General features: G+C 36.7%; 3 protein-coding genes, 1 long non-coding RNA gene and 1 pseudogene across 5 annotated transcripts; 3 read left to right on the top strand and 2 right to left on the bottom strand.

Moving 5' to 3' along the window:
• Nucleotides 1-692: 692 nt before the first annotated feature.
• On the top strand, nt 693-2,237 carry LOC147520642 (ATP-dependent DNA helicase PIF1-like). Its single transcript, XM_086594303.1, has one exon. It carries the CDS (start codon nt 693-695, stop codon nt 2,235-2,237), a length of 1,545 nt encoding a protein of 514 aa, XP_086450429.1.
• A 2,114-nt stretch (nt 2,238-4,351) lies between these two features.
• On the top strand, nt 4,352-4,929 carry LOC147520643 (complex 1 protein, LYR family protein). The gene is made up of 2 exons (XM_086592178.1): nt 4,352-4,635; nt 4,740-4,929. The coding sequence occupies exons 1-2, from the start codon at nt 4,441-4,443 to the stop codon at nt 4,791-4,793; spliced, it is 249 nt and encodes an 82-aa protein (XP_086448304.1). The 5' UTR covers nt 4,352-4,440; the 3' UTR covers nt 4,794-4,929.
• Nucleotides 4,930-6,546: 1,617 nt separating this feature from the next.
• Nucleotides 6,547-8,537, top strand: LOC147520644 (cytochrome P450 81Q32 pseudogene; annotated as a pseudogene). The gene is made up of 2 exons (XR_015212752.1): nt 6,547-7,706; nt 7,894-8,537. The product of XR_015212752.1 is annotated as a cytochrome P450 81Q32 pseudogene (transcript).
• Nucleotides 8,538-9,416: 879 nt separating this feature from the next.
• LOC147520645 (uncharacterized) lies at nt 9,417-10,202 on the bottom strand. Its single transcript, XR_015212753.1, has 3 exons — nt 10,063-10,202; nt 9,897-9,979; nt 9,417-9,549 (listed from the first exon to the last, which is right to left on the bottom strand). It is a non-coding gene; the product is annotated as an uncharacterized LOC147520645 (long non-coding RNA).
• Nucleotides 10,203-10,218: 16 nt separating this feature from the next.
• LOC147520646 (Tetratricopeptide repeat (TPR)-like superfamily protein) lies at nt 10,219-12,308 on the bottom strand. The gene has a single exon (XM_086592176.1). The coding sequence runs from the start codon at nt 12,248-12,250 to the stop codon at nt 10,364-10,366; it is 1,887 nt and encodes a 628-aa protein (XP_086448302.1). The 5' UTR covers nt 12,251-12,308; the 3' UTR covers nt 10,219-10,363.
• Between the last annotated feature and the right edge of the window lie 4,518 nt (nt 12,309-16,826).

Here is a 16,826-nt window from a genome sequence, read left to right on the forward strand (position 1 = left end):
AGCGATTGCTTATGAAAAGTGTATCCGAAAGAGATATTTCTGCTCAAGAAATAAGTCATTTGTTAATGGGGTACCCATTAGTACGATCATCAAGGAAGTTTATCCTTTTAAATGTAAGTGAAAAGAGCATGTTAACATCAACTTTATGTCGTAGAAGAAGGGACGAAGATGAAGAGATTGTTGGAATAGACCCAAGCTTTGTAGGAAGATATATGCAAGGACCTCCTTGCTATGAAAATAAATCCCTCCTCGATATAACAAAAAGACATTACTTTCATCAGAAGGGTTGGCACACTTCTCGAGCTAGTGCAATTGTGCGTTTCGTTCCACAACTGGATGGTGACATCCTACCAAACACTGAAAAATGGGAATCATTTTGTCGTCAACAAGTCTTGATTCATCACCCTTTTCGGACTCTGGAAGACGCAAAAGGGGATTTCATACTATGGTCAGAAAGGTACATGGACTTGGGCTTCGGAGAACACCAATCAATAATTCTTCTAGAACCTGTTGATGAAGAATTTGAAAATAATATTGAGATAGAGAATGATATGGAAGACATGTTTCGAGATGAATGGATGATGGCAGTAGCAATGGGGCCCTTGTTTGTCCCTGGGGAGAATGTCGAATTAGGAAGGCGAGACTTTGATACTTCACACAATTGGACTGAAGGTTTATATTGATATCCAAACATGGAGAGTGAAAGAAAATTTGTACATACTTTGCGCGGTGGAGAAGAAGTTAACATTGAACCTCTTATTGTAACCCTTGATGAACTATCTCTTGAACAAAGAGTGGCATATGATATGGTTATTCGAGCACTAGAATGTCAAGCATGCATTCGTATGATAGTTTGTGGTGGCGCAGGCACGGGGAAGTCCACTCTCATAAATGCAATTGTGCATTCAATTACTGGATTTTTTAGATCAGCCAAAGCAGTACGTGTCATGGCTCCAACTAGAGTCGTTACTTTTAATATTGGAGGTGCAACCATACATCATGAACTCGCCATCAAAACTGAACAAAGAATTGAACGAAATGCTTCAAAAAAAATTAAATCTTTTGAAGGTGATCAATGTCAGCGTATGCAAGAGGACTTTAAAGACACCAAATTCATCATTATTGATGAATATAGTATGGTCGGAACATTTATGCTTGCGAATATTGACCGTCATTGTCGAGATATTTTTGGGCCTAATGAGCCATTTGGTAATGTCTCTATTCTCCTTGTTGGTGATATGTGTCAGTTACCTCCTGTATGCGATAGGGCATTGTATAAAGGAGGTGGGAGTCCTCAACAACTATATGGTGGACTTATGTACACTTTTTTTGATAAATGTGTTCGGTTGTCTCATATATTTCGACAAGCGGGGGATAGGCAAACATTGTTCCTGGAAGCATTGATGAGACTCAGTGATGGAACATCCACGATCAATGACTGGAAATTATTTATGACTAGAGACTTTTCCTCGCTCAGTGCGGAAGAAATTAACACCTTCAAATATGCTTTACGTCTATTTTCGACCAAGCAAGCTGCACATGATTACAATCTCAATCGACTAATTGAGCTTGGAAAACCTGTTGCTCGAATTGTATCAAAAAATAATTGTGATACTGATTCTAGGGCTTTGTCTAATGATGCGAAAGGCTTGGAAAAAGTTTTGTGTTTATCAGTCTGTGGTGCACGTGTTATGCTTCGATCAAACCTTGCCACACACAATAGTCTGGTTAATGGTGCAATAGGCATTATTGTGGACATTGTCTATGCAAATGGTTGCAAATCACCAGAAGATATTTCTCTTGTGGTCATGGTTGACTTTGATAACTATCGTGGTCCTAAGTTCCGTCCATATTCTAATATAATCCCAATTGCTCCACAAACAACTCATTGGAAGATAAATAATACTTCATGCCAAAGAACTCAGATTCCTTTAGTTTTGTGTTGGGCTATAACAATTCATAAAAGTCAGGGGCTCACTCTTGGTCAGGCTGTGGTAGATATTGGTGAAAAAGAAAGCCTTGGTTTGACATTTGTTGCTTTGTCACGTACCAGAAAGTTGTGTGATCTAGTATTTAGCCCTATGTTTACTTTAGACTACAAAGAATTGGAAGATGTGCTGGTCTTAAAGGCCGATTGCAAGAGGAGAGTTGTTTGCTCCACATGTCAATTACAAGCATTAGTTGAAACTACACTTATCTTGAGATTTTGTTTATATTCTCGGTATGTTAATTCGTGATTGCATTTTATAGTTGATTTATCTATATGTACCTTTAAACTAATGCCTAAAGTTAGACAAAATATGTTTCTGATCTTAAGTGGGAGGTGGCACATATTGGTTTTCCATAGTTTTACACTTACTAATGTGTTTCCTAATGTTTCTTATTATTTTTTTTTTATTGGCAAGCCTATTTTTAAACGAGAACAGTAACTCATTGGTGTGGTGGGGTTCGAACCCCAGACCTCTAGTATCATCACCCAAAAGTTTTACCAACTTTGATAGTTTGCACTTACAATGTTTCTTGTTATCTAGTTAGATAAGCAATATGTATATTATATTTGCTTAATTTCAATTTTACATATGCGGTTAAGCCTATAATTATCTTGTTTTTAGTTTTGAAGTAATGTCTATGTCATTACCTTGAAGAATGCTTTTTTTTTTATTACTTTGATAAAGTTAATGTTTTTTGTTTTTTGTTTTAAATCTGTGTAGGGACTCGGCAAATACCAACCATGAAGAACATTTTTTGACACTTGCTACATATGTTTAGGTGCAGCTGCAGAGTGAGAGCTCTGTAATGAAATAATTTGTAAAGTCTTATGCATATTTTGTTGTATGTATTATCTTTTTGAATTTGTAGGATGTAAACTGTTATGTACTTTTGTTTTTAGATTGTGTTGTACATCTTAGTTTTTTGTAAAAGTTGAAAGCAGATATGACGTGGAGATATGATTTAATGTTGAAATTACAGAGGAGGCTCTATCACAATTTTAGATGATGTTGAACATCTTAGTTTGTTGTATGTATTATGTTTTTGGATGGTGTTTTACAGGTATAACGTGGAAATATGATTTAATGTTGAAATTACAGAGGAGACTCTGTCAAAATTTTGAATAGTGTTATACATCTTAGTTTATTGTATGTATTATGTTTTTGGATGATGTTTTACAGGTATAACGTGGAGATATGATTTAATGATAAAATTACATAAGAGACTAAAAAAAAAATAGAAATGGAGAAAAAACGAGGTTGATGTACAACTAATTTGATTTTAGTCTGATGTTTGGTTGTTTTAGACTTATTTTGTTAATATGTTTTTTGGAATTCTTAAATTTAATAGGTGGGACTTTTAAGTATATTGTTCTAACATAGTTTGGAAACTATATCAGAAAATATAATATTTTGAAAGGCTTGAATTATAGAATTATCCGGAAAAAAAAGAAACAAATGAGTAATGATGAAATCAATTGAATTTTTTCATTTCTGAATAAAAAAAATTAAAAAAAAAACAAATGAGTCCAGGAAAAGGGCCCCCAAAAAGACAATAAAGACTATTTATATGTCTAAACCGTCATACTAGCCCAAGCCAATAACTTACATAGTCTAAGCCCAATAATTTTCCTCATTCTTTAGATTCTAAACCTACATACATGGTCCAAGCCCAATAATCAAATACATCTTCATTAGATTCTTAAAAACTAGTGTGAACCCTGCTCCTCAAAGTACAGTGGAAAGCTCAAAACCCACTAAACCAAACACAACAGCTTGTGGCAATACAACAAAAAAAAACAAAACAAAAATAGCTTTGTTTGAATAGGCCCCATTTTTTAGGCTTGCCTTGGGCCCCCAGGAACTCAGAGCCGGCCCTGTGTCAGAACCTTAACTGCTACTTGCATGCCATTAGGAAATTGCATAGACAGTTCCATAGTAACCATAGCTTACTTTAAAAGAGAATTTTGATGTAATCTGAGATCCCCATGTGAAAATCACTTCGATTTCTCTCTTGCCATTTCACTTAGTAATATTTCAGATTCGGAGTTAGCATTAGCCTTTTCTTTTAAAACATTCACAGTTTTGAAATTGTCAATCACTTTCCTATTAATAGAACATAGTATTTGAATTTTTTAACTAAACATGGTTACGTGGTTTGTCTAATCTTTTATATGAACATTTTGAATTTTTTTCAAAGTTTTTTAATTTTAGTCCAATTGTAGTGATCAAATTTTTTTTCAAAAGAAAATTTATAATTAAATAATAAGATAAGATCGTATTTTAGTCTAACTGAAGAAGTGCTCTTAAATAATAAGATAAGATCGTATTTTAGTCTAACTAAGTGCTATGCTACGGTCAGGCCCCCACTGTTCTATAGCTCCACGGATATTTATCAAAGTCAAACCAAATAAAAGAACACACACTCAATTGTTTCGCGGCAGCTAAAGAAATGAAGAGAGCGTTGAGTGTGTACGGAGAGGTGCTAAGGTTAGTGAGAAAATTGCCAAAGGAAAGTAGACCTTACTACGCCAAGTATGCAAGAGAGAATTTCGTCAACTACAGAGAACTCGATTCCAACGATCCCAAAGCCCTCGTTGAACTCTTCGATAGAGCCTACGTTCATTCCACTTGGGTCCTACATAAGGTCCACACACACTCATCCCCTCTCTTTCTCTCTCTCACACACACACATACATTTTCATTTTCTTTACGGTATTCAGCGCTAACTTGTTTTCATTGCGGTTGCAGTATTCGGTGGACAAATCTGCTGCTGACAAACTCAAAAAAGTCTGCTCTAACTGATCTTTTCTTTTCTTTTTGCTCGCTGAGTGTTTGTTGATATTCCCCAATAAGGGCAGTGTCGTCTCTTTTGCTATTTTTTATTCACTGTGTACTCTTGTCTGTTAGAATTTAGTAGTTAATTAATGTGTTATTCTCATTGTCTTGTTTTTAAGTATTAGTGGGTGTTTGTGTCTTATTTTTTCTTAAAAAATATTTTTATGAAAAAATATTTATTCTAAAAATAGTTTTTGAATAAACATGTTTGATTGTGATTTTTCTTAAAAGCTATTTTATCAAATCAAATTTCGTACTATATTTTTCAACATATCGCAACATAAAATATTAAAGTCTAAAATATCCAGACAGTTCATTTACCTTAGCCCAAAGTATTGTATAGAGAAAGTATCCCACACTATCTGCAGGGCGCACGACTCACACACAACAATAATATTTGAACTAGGCCCCAAACCTTTTTTTTTCGTGTGGCGGGAAGAAATTCTCATTGTTATCATATATGAAATGAAGGAAAAAAGAAAAAGTAGAAGACAGCGAAAAATTGAAGAAAAGAAAATTGCAGATGATCCTCTCTAATTAGAGCATTCCCAATGCAAGTAGATATGGTGGGTTTGTGACTTTATTCACCTCTCTTTTGTTCAAAATCTTTGTCCAATGCAAATGTGAATATGGAAAACAAAGGTGAAACCTTCAACCGAGATAGTGGCTGAGTTGTGAACTTCGGACGGGATGTTGAATTCCATATTGTGTGTGTTTTTTTTTTTTTTTAAAAAAAATGGGTGTTTCATTCCGTCTCGCATGATTTTCCGATTTTTTTCTGATTTTTTTTAATTTCAGGCGGGATGTTTTATTCCGTCCGGAACGTTTTTTCGATCATTCAGACGTAATCTAACATCCCGTCTATTCACTTTTGCATTGGGCAGTTTCACTTTGTTTTTTACCAAAACAGTGAAAAAGAGAGAAATACTGCCTATGTGGAGGTGAATAATAGTCAACTACATTGGGAATGCTCTTAGGTGTGCTGATTTCTTCTCCAATTAATAATCAGCTCGGTAATGTGTGTGCCAAACGCCTTATAATAATAGTAATTATTACCATAAACATTTGTGATTTGATATGCATAAAGTATTAAAACTAGTCAATGTTGGGTTACTGTATCTATCACAAGTCATCTTGAAGGAGAAAATGTTCAGGTTATATGTCACATACGTAATTATATTATGATATTTTGTTTCGTGATACGATTGAAGTGTTTAAATAAATACTTTTGCAGTTTTCGTATTACTGATCTACATATTATATATCATACTCTGTCGGTCGAAGTTTGCTGTTCAAATCAGTTGATGGCATATGTGATTATGTACACGATGATGAGTTTAATCTAAATGTCAATGAAACTATGTCGAATGGAGCTAAAATTTAATAAGAGAATGGTGATATAATTTAATTTGTGGATAAAATATGTTGAAATTAGCGTAGTAGTTGAAGATTTCTACCGTAATGAATTCCATTTCTGTCTCATTGGCTCTCATATGTTGCACTGTGCATTTTCCTATCAATTTTCTAAATTCTAGAGCTGAGATTTATTTTTATATATTTTTATGAAAATATAGAATATAGAGCTGAGATTTGGTTAGCTGTTACCTTTTTTTTTTTACAAATATACAATATGTTCTCAGAAGATGAATGCATAAAGCATTGTTTATTTCAGTATGACTCCGATCCGATAAACTGTATGTATGAACCATATTTCCTTAAGAGGTTTCCTGCTACATTGTCCAAATTCTATAATTATATCCTTCATAAAATTGCATACTGTTTTGACGTCTATTTTTCTGTGATAGGTTATAGGCAAATGAACTCCTATCCTGTTTTGGAATAAAATAGGATTTCAAGTGATGTTTACAGTTTACTTGACATCTACAAATAAACCAACTCCATCATTAACGTACAGCAAGCAACCCAAATTCTCACGCGGAGGGAAATATGGAAAAATAGTAGCTTTAGTTCTAGTAATTTTCTTTCTTTCCAAAAAAGTATTGCATATAAAGCATCATCCTAAGAACCTACCTCCAAGCCCCCGTAGTCTTCCTGTAATTGGTCATTTCCATCTCCTCGGAAAACCAATACACATAGCGGTAGATAGTCTTTTACGACAGTACGGTCAGATCCTATTTCTTTGGTTTGGATCTCGACCTGTCCTAGTTCTCTGCTCTCCCACAGCTATCAAAGAATGCTTCACCAGGAAAGACATCATCTTCGCAAGTCGTCCTCGCTTAATCCTTGGGGAAATCCTTAGCAAATACTCTGCTATTCCTATGGCTCCATACGGCGATTTGTGGCGCAATCTACGCCGATTTACTGCTTCTGAAATTTTCTCTACGAACTGCCTCGACATATCATCCAGTATCCGTCGGGAAGAAGTTTGGTCTGTAATACGAGGGATGTGTAAGAGTTGTGATGGTGAGTTTGAAAATGTGGAGTTAAATTCGATATTTAAAAAGCTCATATTTAACATTTTGATGAGAATACTTGGGATGAAACCATGTTTTGGAGAGGAAGAGATGGTGGACCCAGAGAAGGCTGAAGACAAGCTGGATGAGTTAAGTAGTAGATTTTTCCCCAAACAGGTGTTTGCAGCGGGAGACTTTTTCCCGTTTATGAAGTGGATTGATCATTGGAGGAATAAAAAGTAGTAAGTCGGAATTTTTCACAAAGAGAGACAAATACATGCAAGATATAATCGACGATCTACGATTTAAAAGGTCTAGTTCATCGTCTTCATTTAATACTAATACTACCAGAGAAATTACGAAAGATGAAAAGGAGAGTAAAAGAACAATAATTGAAGTACTATTGTCTCTTCAAGAAACCGAACCTGAATGCTATACAGATGACATTATCAAAGGCATTATTCTGGTAAGTAAGATAGTCTCTCTTTCTCACAAGCAAAATATCCGAAACATTATATTGCTTTTATCACTTGGTAGAGTTTACAGAAATACAGACGTTAGTCTAAAATCTTATTTCAGTTCTGCATCTCATTATTTGCCCCTTCCTGACGTAATCATACAATATTTACTACTTTTTGCAAATGTATAATCAGGTGGTGTTGAATGCCGGAACGGAAACATCAACAACAACCATGGAATGGGCAATGTCGTTTCTTCTTAATCATCCCGAAGTCCTAAATAAAGCAAGAAACGAGATTGATTCTATTGTAGGGTATGACAGATTGCTGAATGAATCTGATTTTGGCAAGCTCCCATATCTCCATAGTATTATCAGTGAAACACTTCGACTGCGCCCTATAGGTCCATTTATACCTCCACATGAATCAATGGAAGACTGTACGATAGGAGGTTTTGACATCCCCAAAGGTACGATGTTATTAGTGAACCAATTGGCTCTTCACAGCGACCCCAATGTGTGGCCAGAACCGATGAAATTCAAGCCAGATAGATTTGAAAAAGGCAATGGGGAAAATGGAGTTAATTGGATTGCATTTGGTCTAGGAAGGAGGGCGTGTCCCGGAGAAGGCTTGGCATTGAGGATGCTGGGATTGACATTGGGTGTCTTGATTCAGTTCTTCGATTGGGAACGAATTGGGGGAGATATGGTGGATATGAGTGTTAGGGAACAAGGCATTAGGGCTAAGGCCAAACCTTTAGAGGCCATGTATAGACCACGCAAATCTCTATTGCACCTCCTTTCTCACCTATAATTCTATGAAGTACATTACATTGGTAATATGCATACAATGGCATCTGACTCAAATGATGCGACCAATTGCTACTCAAATATGGTCACCTTTTGGAGCTCTGTAGATGAGTAGTGACTCTGAAATTAACTTTGTTTCGTTCACTGGGCTACTTTTAGTCTCGTTGAGCGCTTAGTCGCTTACCAACCGTGAAAACAAATTTTAAAAACTGTTGAGCCATGCGTTCTCTTTGCATCAATTTAAACTAAGTACTGACCGATGGTTCTTTACGTACTTCACATGTGAATCCACGCAGTATTACACGACATGTCAACCATGGCCAATCCAATCTACTACATCCTAAGGACTTTCTCATCCTTATAGCTTATGTAGTGGGAGATACATTGAACGTTACTCTAAGCACAACAGTCGTTAATCACTCCTAAATAACAAAATCGTTCAATTATCATCAAAATGACAGAGTGACTTTGTTGTTCCAAGTCTTTGTACTTGGAAATTATAGCAATCCAACAATCACTGCTATTCCCAACTCCACAAATCGATTGTAAAGCAACGCATGTCTCTCTTTCAGGCGATTGTAAAACAACGTATTAAAACTTTGTTACTAATTTCCTAACATTTGAATTTCATTTTCCAGATTATACACTTCCGTTAGCAAGAACATGTCAAACGGTGAGGAATAGAGAAGTATATGTAACGATCTCGTATAAAAGTGGCCTGGACTCCGAAATGGAGAATACGTGCATCAGTTGTTGCCATATATAGTTCTTCTATTTTGCTGCTATTGTCGCCGTTCTGTTTTTTTTCCTTTTCTTTTTTGAGTTTGACTTTGCATCAGTCACATTGGCAATGGCAGGAACACTAGATTTGAAGCTTTTACCATTTGATCCAGAAGTATATTTGACACTTCATGTCGAATAAAACTTCATACCATCTAGCTAAGCAATAAGTCTTTGAGCATTTTTCTAAACTCTGCCACTCGCTGTGCGAGGATCTTTTTCCCGCTCTATTTTTTACCATTTTGCTCAACCCTGGCGCACCCTGCAAGTCGATCAACATCCATTCTATAGAAGTCCACCAAAGTTAACCTTATCCATTGTGTATGTCTAGCATCTTATATCGCCATTTACAATCTATACTATGAACAGTTTGCTGGTGCTGATCGCCTGAATGAACTAAATACGTCAATCTACAGTAGTTTACAGATACCTAATTTCGTTCACTTTTGACACACACTTCCACTGATATCATATGTCACTAAAAGCCCAACAATTAGACAAAAAAATTCGATCGCTACAATTAGAATCTCAAAAATCATCTTTTCAGGGAAAAACATTAGAAGGAAAAATTAACGTACATTTAAGAAAAGTTCAGAATATGTAGCTGACCTTATTTTTTGAGAAAGTGGATGCCAACCACATCTTTTATCAACTGAACCTTGAAGATAAACACCACGAACAAATTTTAAACCCTGGCAGCAATTGAATTCTATGTTAATTCTCTTGAAACAGTGCAATAAACTTAACCAACCCCAAACCATAGAATAAACCTCACCTGGCAATTAAACATTGTGTAGCATGAGACTTCTCAGCCAGGGTCTACGACCCTGTGTGGAACAAAATGAAATTCTCCTCAACAATGCTATGCAAGAACATGACAATCTCTGTGCGCACAGTTGTTCTGCATTACTTATTTACTAGGATTGGAATAGAAAACAAAGAGAGACAAATTTACAAAGGTAATAGATATTGTAGTAAGGGTTATACAGGTGTAAAGACAATGAGAAGAACAGCAAGACAAGTGCTTTAGTGATTTGTGCACAAATTTCCACAGCTAGACAAGCAAATAATACATTTTACCAGTAATCCCCACAAGAACATGATCCATCAACAAAATGGTGGAACCGGTTTCTATCCCTCACAACAATCTTACGCCCTGTAATCTTAGAAATCAGCTTGGTTACAGTGTGGCAGTCTGAGCAAACCCGGAGATTCTTTACAATTTTTATTGTTGTTCCTGGTTGAGTGCTGATTAGACCAAAGGCAATAGCAAGCTTTTCACTGTGAACTCCAAGGGACTCTTCTTTCTCGGTTTCTCCAATATCATGCAACACAAGATCAGTCTGAGGAGTGTAGCCATCAGCCTTCAGCCGGCTGTATAACTCCTCCAACATCACATAAATGTCTTTGCTCTTTGGGTGCTTCAAGTCCCCAACAAGGAACTCATGCACCTTGTTATGCACTTCAATTGAACTGCAACCTGGCTCCTTCTGTATCCCACTATCTTTCATCAGAGTTCTCATTCTTGCAACCCCATCCCAATTTCCTGCGGCAGCATAGATATTTGAGAGGAGAATATAAGTTCCTGAGTTGGCCAAACCGTTGTTGACGAGAAACTCAGCGATGTGTTCCCCCAGAGCCATGTTACCATGCAACCTGCAAGATGCTAGTAAAGTGCCCCATAAAACAGGATCAGGATCCATTTTCATGCACTTGACAAGCTCGTATGCCTCGTCCAAGAACCCAGCACGGCCAAGAAGATCAACCATACATCCATAATGCTCAACTTTGGGTTCGATTCCATATGCTTCCTTCATTGAGTTGAAGAAGCGCCGACCATCAACCACCAAACCAGCATGACTGCAAGCACTAAGGACACCGATGAAAGTAATATCTGTGGGTTGGTGTCTCAAAGCAAGCATTCGAGAAAACAGTTCCAATGCATCTTGGCTATGCCCATGCATTGCGTAACCAACAATCATAGAATTCCAAGCAACCACATCCTTATCCTTAATCCCATCAAATACCAACCTCGCATCCTCCAAACTCCCAGATTTACAATACATATCAACCAATGCAGTACCGACATGAACATTAATCTGAATCCCATTATTCTTTATATAAGAATGCATCCACTTACCAGACTCCAGCGCACCGAGCTGCCCACAAGCAGATAATACAGACAGAACAGTGATTTCATTAGGTTTCACTTTCGCAGACAACATTTTCCTAAAAAGCCCCAAAGACTCACTCGGCCTCGCATGTTGAGTATACCCATCAATCATAACATTCCAACAAACAACATCTCTCTCATCCATACTATTAAAAATCACTCTAGCTTCATCAACATTCCCATGCTTTACATAACAAGTAATCATCGCGGTCAATGAAACCACACTCTTTTCAGGCATAGTATCAAACAATTGCCGCGCCGAAACAACATCCCCACCTCTTGCATAAACATCCAATAGCCCAGTTCTTACATAAACATCAGAAACAAATCCCAACTTCAAAATTTGGGAATGTATCACTTTTCCAGGTTCAAGAGAGCATGATTTCAATACAGAAGAGAATGTGAACTGATTAGGCTCAACCCCATAACTGAGCATTTGTGAATATAAAGAAAGGGCATCATTGTAAAGACCATTAAGAGTGTGACCATGTATTAGGGAAGTCCAAAAAAATACATTGGGATTATCGAAGGCGTCGAAAAGAGTGCGAGAGTAATCAAGGCGGTTATGAAAAGAGTAAGAGCGTTGGAGCTTGAAGTTTAAGATTGGGTGTTCCTCTAATCCGTTTTTAAGAATGACAGCGTGGATTTGGAGAATGTGGTGGATGGATTTTGATTTATCGAGGTGGAATGCGAGTTTATAGGAAAGGGAAGAAGGTGGTGGTGGTTTAGATGATGAAGTAACAGTGGCGGGAGTTGTAGTAATGGTGGGAAATGGGGACGTTGAGGACATTATTCAAATTCAATCCTTTTTCTTGATAATAATTAACACGTGCCCACGTTGCATTTAAAAAAACGATAAATGGCCCATTCTCTGTGCCCACGTGCGGCAGGTTCTTGTAGGATGCTGAATGCTAAATGGCCCATTCTCTGAGTGCTAAATGTTGATGGCTAAATTCTGAAAAACATGTTTGTTTTATGTTAGAATAACGATTCGTACAATTTTACTTATGATATCTATTGTAAACACTAACTTGATTTTTTGTAAAACAAAATATATATTATATTTGAGGAGGGGAGATGGATTATCGAAGAAATAAAATGATAAATAAATTTATTTAAAATATGCTTTCACAAATATATTTTAACGGTTTATTTTCATATTTTGGTTACTTTTAGAAAATATATATGTAATTCTATTTTTAACAAAGTGGATATCATTCGCCCAAAAAAATGAAAAAACCTGTGATACCAGCATCAAATTTTTAAGAACCTATTTTGAAGCCATAAAGGTCAAGATAAGAAAATAGATGGGTTCTTGAGATTGGGTTCTTAAGAAAGGGCAAGAAAAGACTTCCTCGTTTCAAGTATTAGAATTCAGCACTCAGGAGAAACTTTGGTGTTGAATGCTTAAACTACTTAAAAAAAACAAACAAGTTTTGAGGCTCTGAATGCTTAAAACTTAAGTTTAAGAGGCTATGAATGGTGAATTATGGAGCTTGGATGGAAGGTAACATTGGTTGATTTGGTTCTATTCCCATCCTTCGAACCAACCATTGCAACTATTCCAACCAGCTCAATATCAGTTGCCCATGAACAAAGATCTTCATCATTTGTAAGCATCACTAAGATTTTCATCAATTCCATAACTCTCTTACCATACAGACAAAAACTCGTTAGCTACAGTGGCAACAGACCAACTGCAAACTGCACAAGCATCATCTGCGCCTTAAGATATAACTAATATATCTCTAAAAGAAACCAAACTCGTACAAGACAAACACATAGATGTATAAAGCATAGCAAGCTAGTATTTTCCCCATAAAGGAATCAATGAAAGTGAGGATTTCCTCTCCATGTTCTCCCAAAATGTAGTCAGAGTATAATATGATTTTTTTTTAGGGTCAACGAGCGAGTATTACCCCCAACTACATGGGAAATTAGGGTTCCCCAACACACACCTAATAAACACAATAGTAGCAAGTAAGAACTTTTCTACATGCCCTTTTGCTACAAAGACCCTTAGTCCTGTGAAAAAGACTATACATGTACATGAATTAATACTGGAGATTTAGCAAAAAATAATAATAATAATAATACAAGAGGAGAAAAAAAAATTCTGTACTGAGGGTTTGATTACCAAGATATCAAATCACGACAACAACAAACGTTTTGCAGTAGTACTCTTATGGAAAACATGTTAAATTGTACAGATGCCTACATGGGATGATGAAAATCCCTATTTCACATACAAAACACAAACTGTGGTTTAAGAGGCCAGTGACGATTCATCGTTTGCATTTTCAACCTCTGTGGTTTCTACACTATTCTCTTCCACAATAAATCCATCCTTGAACCTATCGTAGTTTGTCTGCTCATCTGACTTCCAAGGGCTTTCCCCCCAGTGCTCTAATCATGTCCTGTTAGTGTAAAATCTCCTTCTCCGAAAGAATGACTAAATGTCGAGCCACATGCTCTTTATTTCGCTCCTCTTATTAGTCTACATCAATAAGAAACCATCAAAAGAGAAAATTTCACTAAAGAACTTTTATGAAGTTTTCAATCCTCTTTAGTTTTATTTAAGGGGAGATGGTTGATTGGGCTGATTGCTTTTACACGACCATTGACTTTTTAGATTTTTCGATTGGTGATTGCTTTTATGAAATAATGGTCTTTGAGATAGGATTTGGTTGAATTTCATGAGTAATCATCTCCCTAAATGTTCCATGTGCTTCTTAAAAATAGTCATTCTGAACGTATCCTACAACCATTGAGCTCCAAAAAATCACATCTCGGTATGTAGTATCTTCGAAAACAGAGCAACATATTGAATTGAATCACATTTGGTGTAAACAGATACAAGAGCATTTCTAATCCTTCTTTCAGATTCCAATATGTTCCTGTAGGAGTAGCCATGGATTTTTGTATAATTTCTTTACAATTATCAAGTTACACTAAAGATATTGCAGGCAGGGAGGACACTAAGGTTATGACATCTGGCTTCAAGCCCAAATCCAACATGTCAATGAAAATGCTCACGACATCACTAGACATAGTATATTGAGCAAGAGAAGAAACAACCTCACTATATGTAACTACGTCTACGTTTAAGCCGGCATGCTTCATGTCCCGTAGGAGTTGTATGCTATCCTCAAAAAAACCGTTTTGAACATAGCTAGAAATTAGAGCATTCCACGCCTTATTTTCTCTTCGGGCTTAAGATTTTTAGTACTAGATATTGACATTTTCCTCTCATAGAAGGCATCACAAGTACACATAATTTGGTTCTAAACTTCAGTTAATAGTGAAAATGATTCATGTTTGTCGTCTTTACCGCTGGCCATGACTTTATATTTGATGGGATTTGATTGCTATGTTTTGAACAGGTTTAATGATAGTATAGGATATCTAAATAAGGCTAACAATATATTGTCAAAGTTAGAATCAGAACCCACCCTTGACTTGCTAACAATATATTATTGGGCCACCTTTTATGTTAGTGGACCAATAATATAGTAAACCCAATAATTATAGAGCAAGCCCAATATAATATAACGGCCCAACAAAATAACAAACCCAATACAATAACCAGACCCAATATAAAAATAACCATCAATGAAAAGCCCATAATCATCAAAGTCTACCAATAATATACGTTACTACCCCACCAATGATAAACGTTAAACCCCGCCATATATCTAGTAATTGACCGGTTCCATTTTAATGGTAACAACAATAAATTTGCATTAACTTTGGAATTTACCGCGTCAAACACCCATACCAAAAATTGTAATTACTAGAATACTTAAATAAAACAGATACCAACACTCGTCACCCACATCAGTCTACACCAATTATAACACGTGAAATGATCGGATTGTCCTTACGTAAAATTCTAGGTCATTACAGAATATTACCCCCACTAGATGAGCCAATTAGGATCCCCCCCTAGATGGGAAATTAGGGTCTCTCCCCCAAATACACAAAAAAAAAATGATCAACCCAAGTTAACTTCTTTTTTTTGTGTGTACTTAGGGGGGAGACCCTAATTTCCCCATCCTAATTGGCTCACAGTGATAAGTACGCCGCAACAGAATGGGGTAGCTAAGTGCATGAACCGTATTATAATAGAAAAGGTGCAGTGTATATTGTTCAATGTTGGATTGGGCAAAACGTTTTGGGATGAGGCTTTGACTTATGCATGCTACCTTATTAACACGTTGCCTTCGTTTGCAATTGGAGATAAAACTCCTATGGAGGTTTGATCTGGTAAACCTGCTCAAGATTATGATTCCCTTCGCGTGTTTAGGTGTCCTGCTTACTTTCATGTCAAAGAGAGCAAGTTGGATCCTAGAGCAAAGAAAGCTATCTTTGTGGGTCTGAAAGGTGGAGTTAAAGACTATAAGTTATGGGATCCGCAAGATAAGAAGTTTGTCTTGAGCAGAGATGTGACATTTGATGAGGCTTCAATGTTGAAGTCTGCTGACACTCAGCAGGTGGAGAGTATGGCCAAAGAGGTATTGCAGCAGGTGGAGATTGATGCGTCTTCACCTAGTTCAGATGGTTCTGTATCTAGTAAATGGCAACCATGGGTAGTCAGTCAGTTGATGTTCTAGTTGAAGACACAGAAGTAGTGAATACAGGTGATGGAATAAATAATGATGTAGAGAATGTGACTCCATTAGAGAAGCAAATTAATGTTGGTCATTTGGCTCCGGTTCATGAGCCTATTGCAACTGGTAAATCTAAGAGGAATGTTCTCCCATTGTATTGGCTAAACGATTATGTTATCTATCCACTTTCCATTATTGAAAGCCTTGGCGAAGACGCTCCTTCCTCATATTATGGAGCAATCCAGTGCTCGCAGTCAGAAAGGTGGAAGATAGCTATGGATGAGGAGATGCAATCTCTTCATAAGAATGATACTTGGGTGTTTGTAAAGTTACCTAAGGGCAAGAGGGCGATTGGCAGGAAATGGGTGCAGTGTTTGCATTGAAAGAAGGATCTCTAAGTGATGAGTTACGTTACAAGGCAAGATGGGTAGCTAAAGGCTATGCTCAAAGGGAGGAGATTGATTATAATGAGGTGTTTTCTCCAGTTGTGAAGCACTCCTCCATACGCATCTTTTTGGCCTTGACAGCTCAGTATGATTTAGAGCTCGCCCATCTCAATGTAAAACTTTTTTTTATATGGTGATTTAGAAGAAGATATCTATATGACTCAAGCGAGTGGATTTAAAGTTGCAGAAAATGAGGATTTGGTGTGTAAACTGAAAAAATCGCTATATGGTTTGAAACAATCTCCCAGGCAATGGTACAAGCGGTTTGATCGGTTTATGCTAGGACTTAAATACACAAGAAGTCATTATG

The sequence above is a fragment of the Coptis chinensis genome, chromosome 2, assembly GCF_015680905.1.
Source record: "Coptis chinensis isolate HL-2020 chromosome 2, ASM1568090v1, whole genome shotgun sequence".
In the NCBI taxonomy this organism is placed as follows: domain Eukaryota; kingdom Viridiplantae; phylum Streptophyta; class Magnoliopsida; order Ranunculales; family Ranunculaceae; genus Coptis; species Coptis chinensis.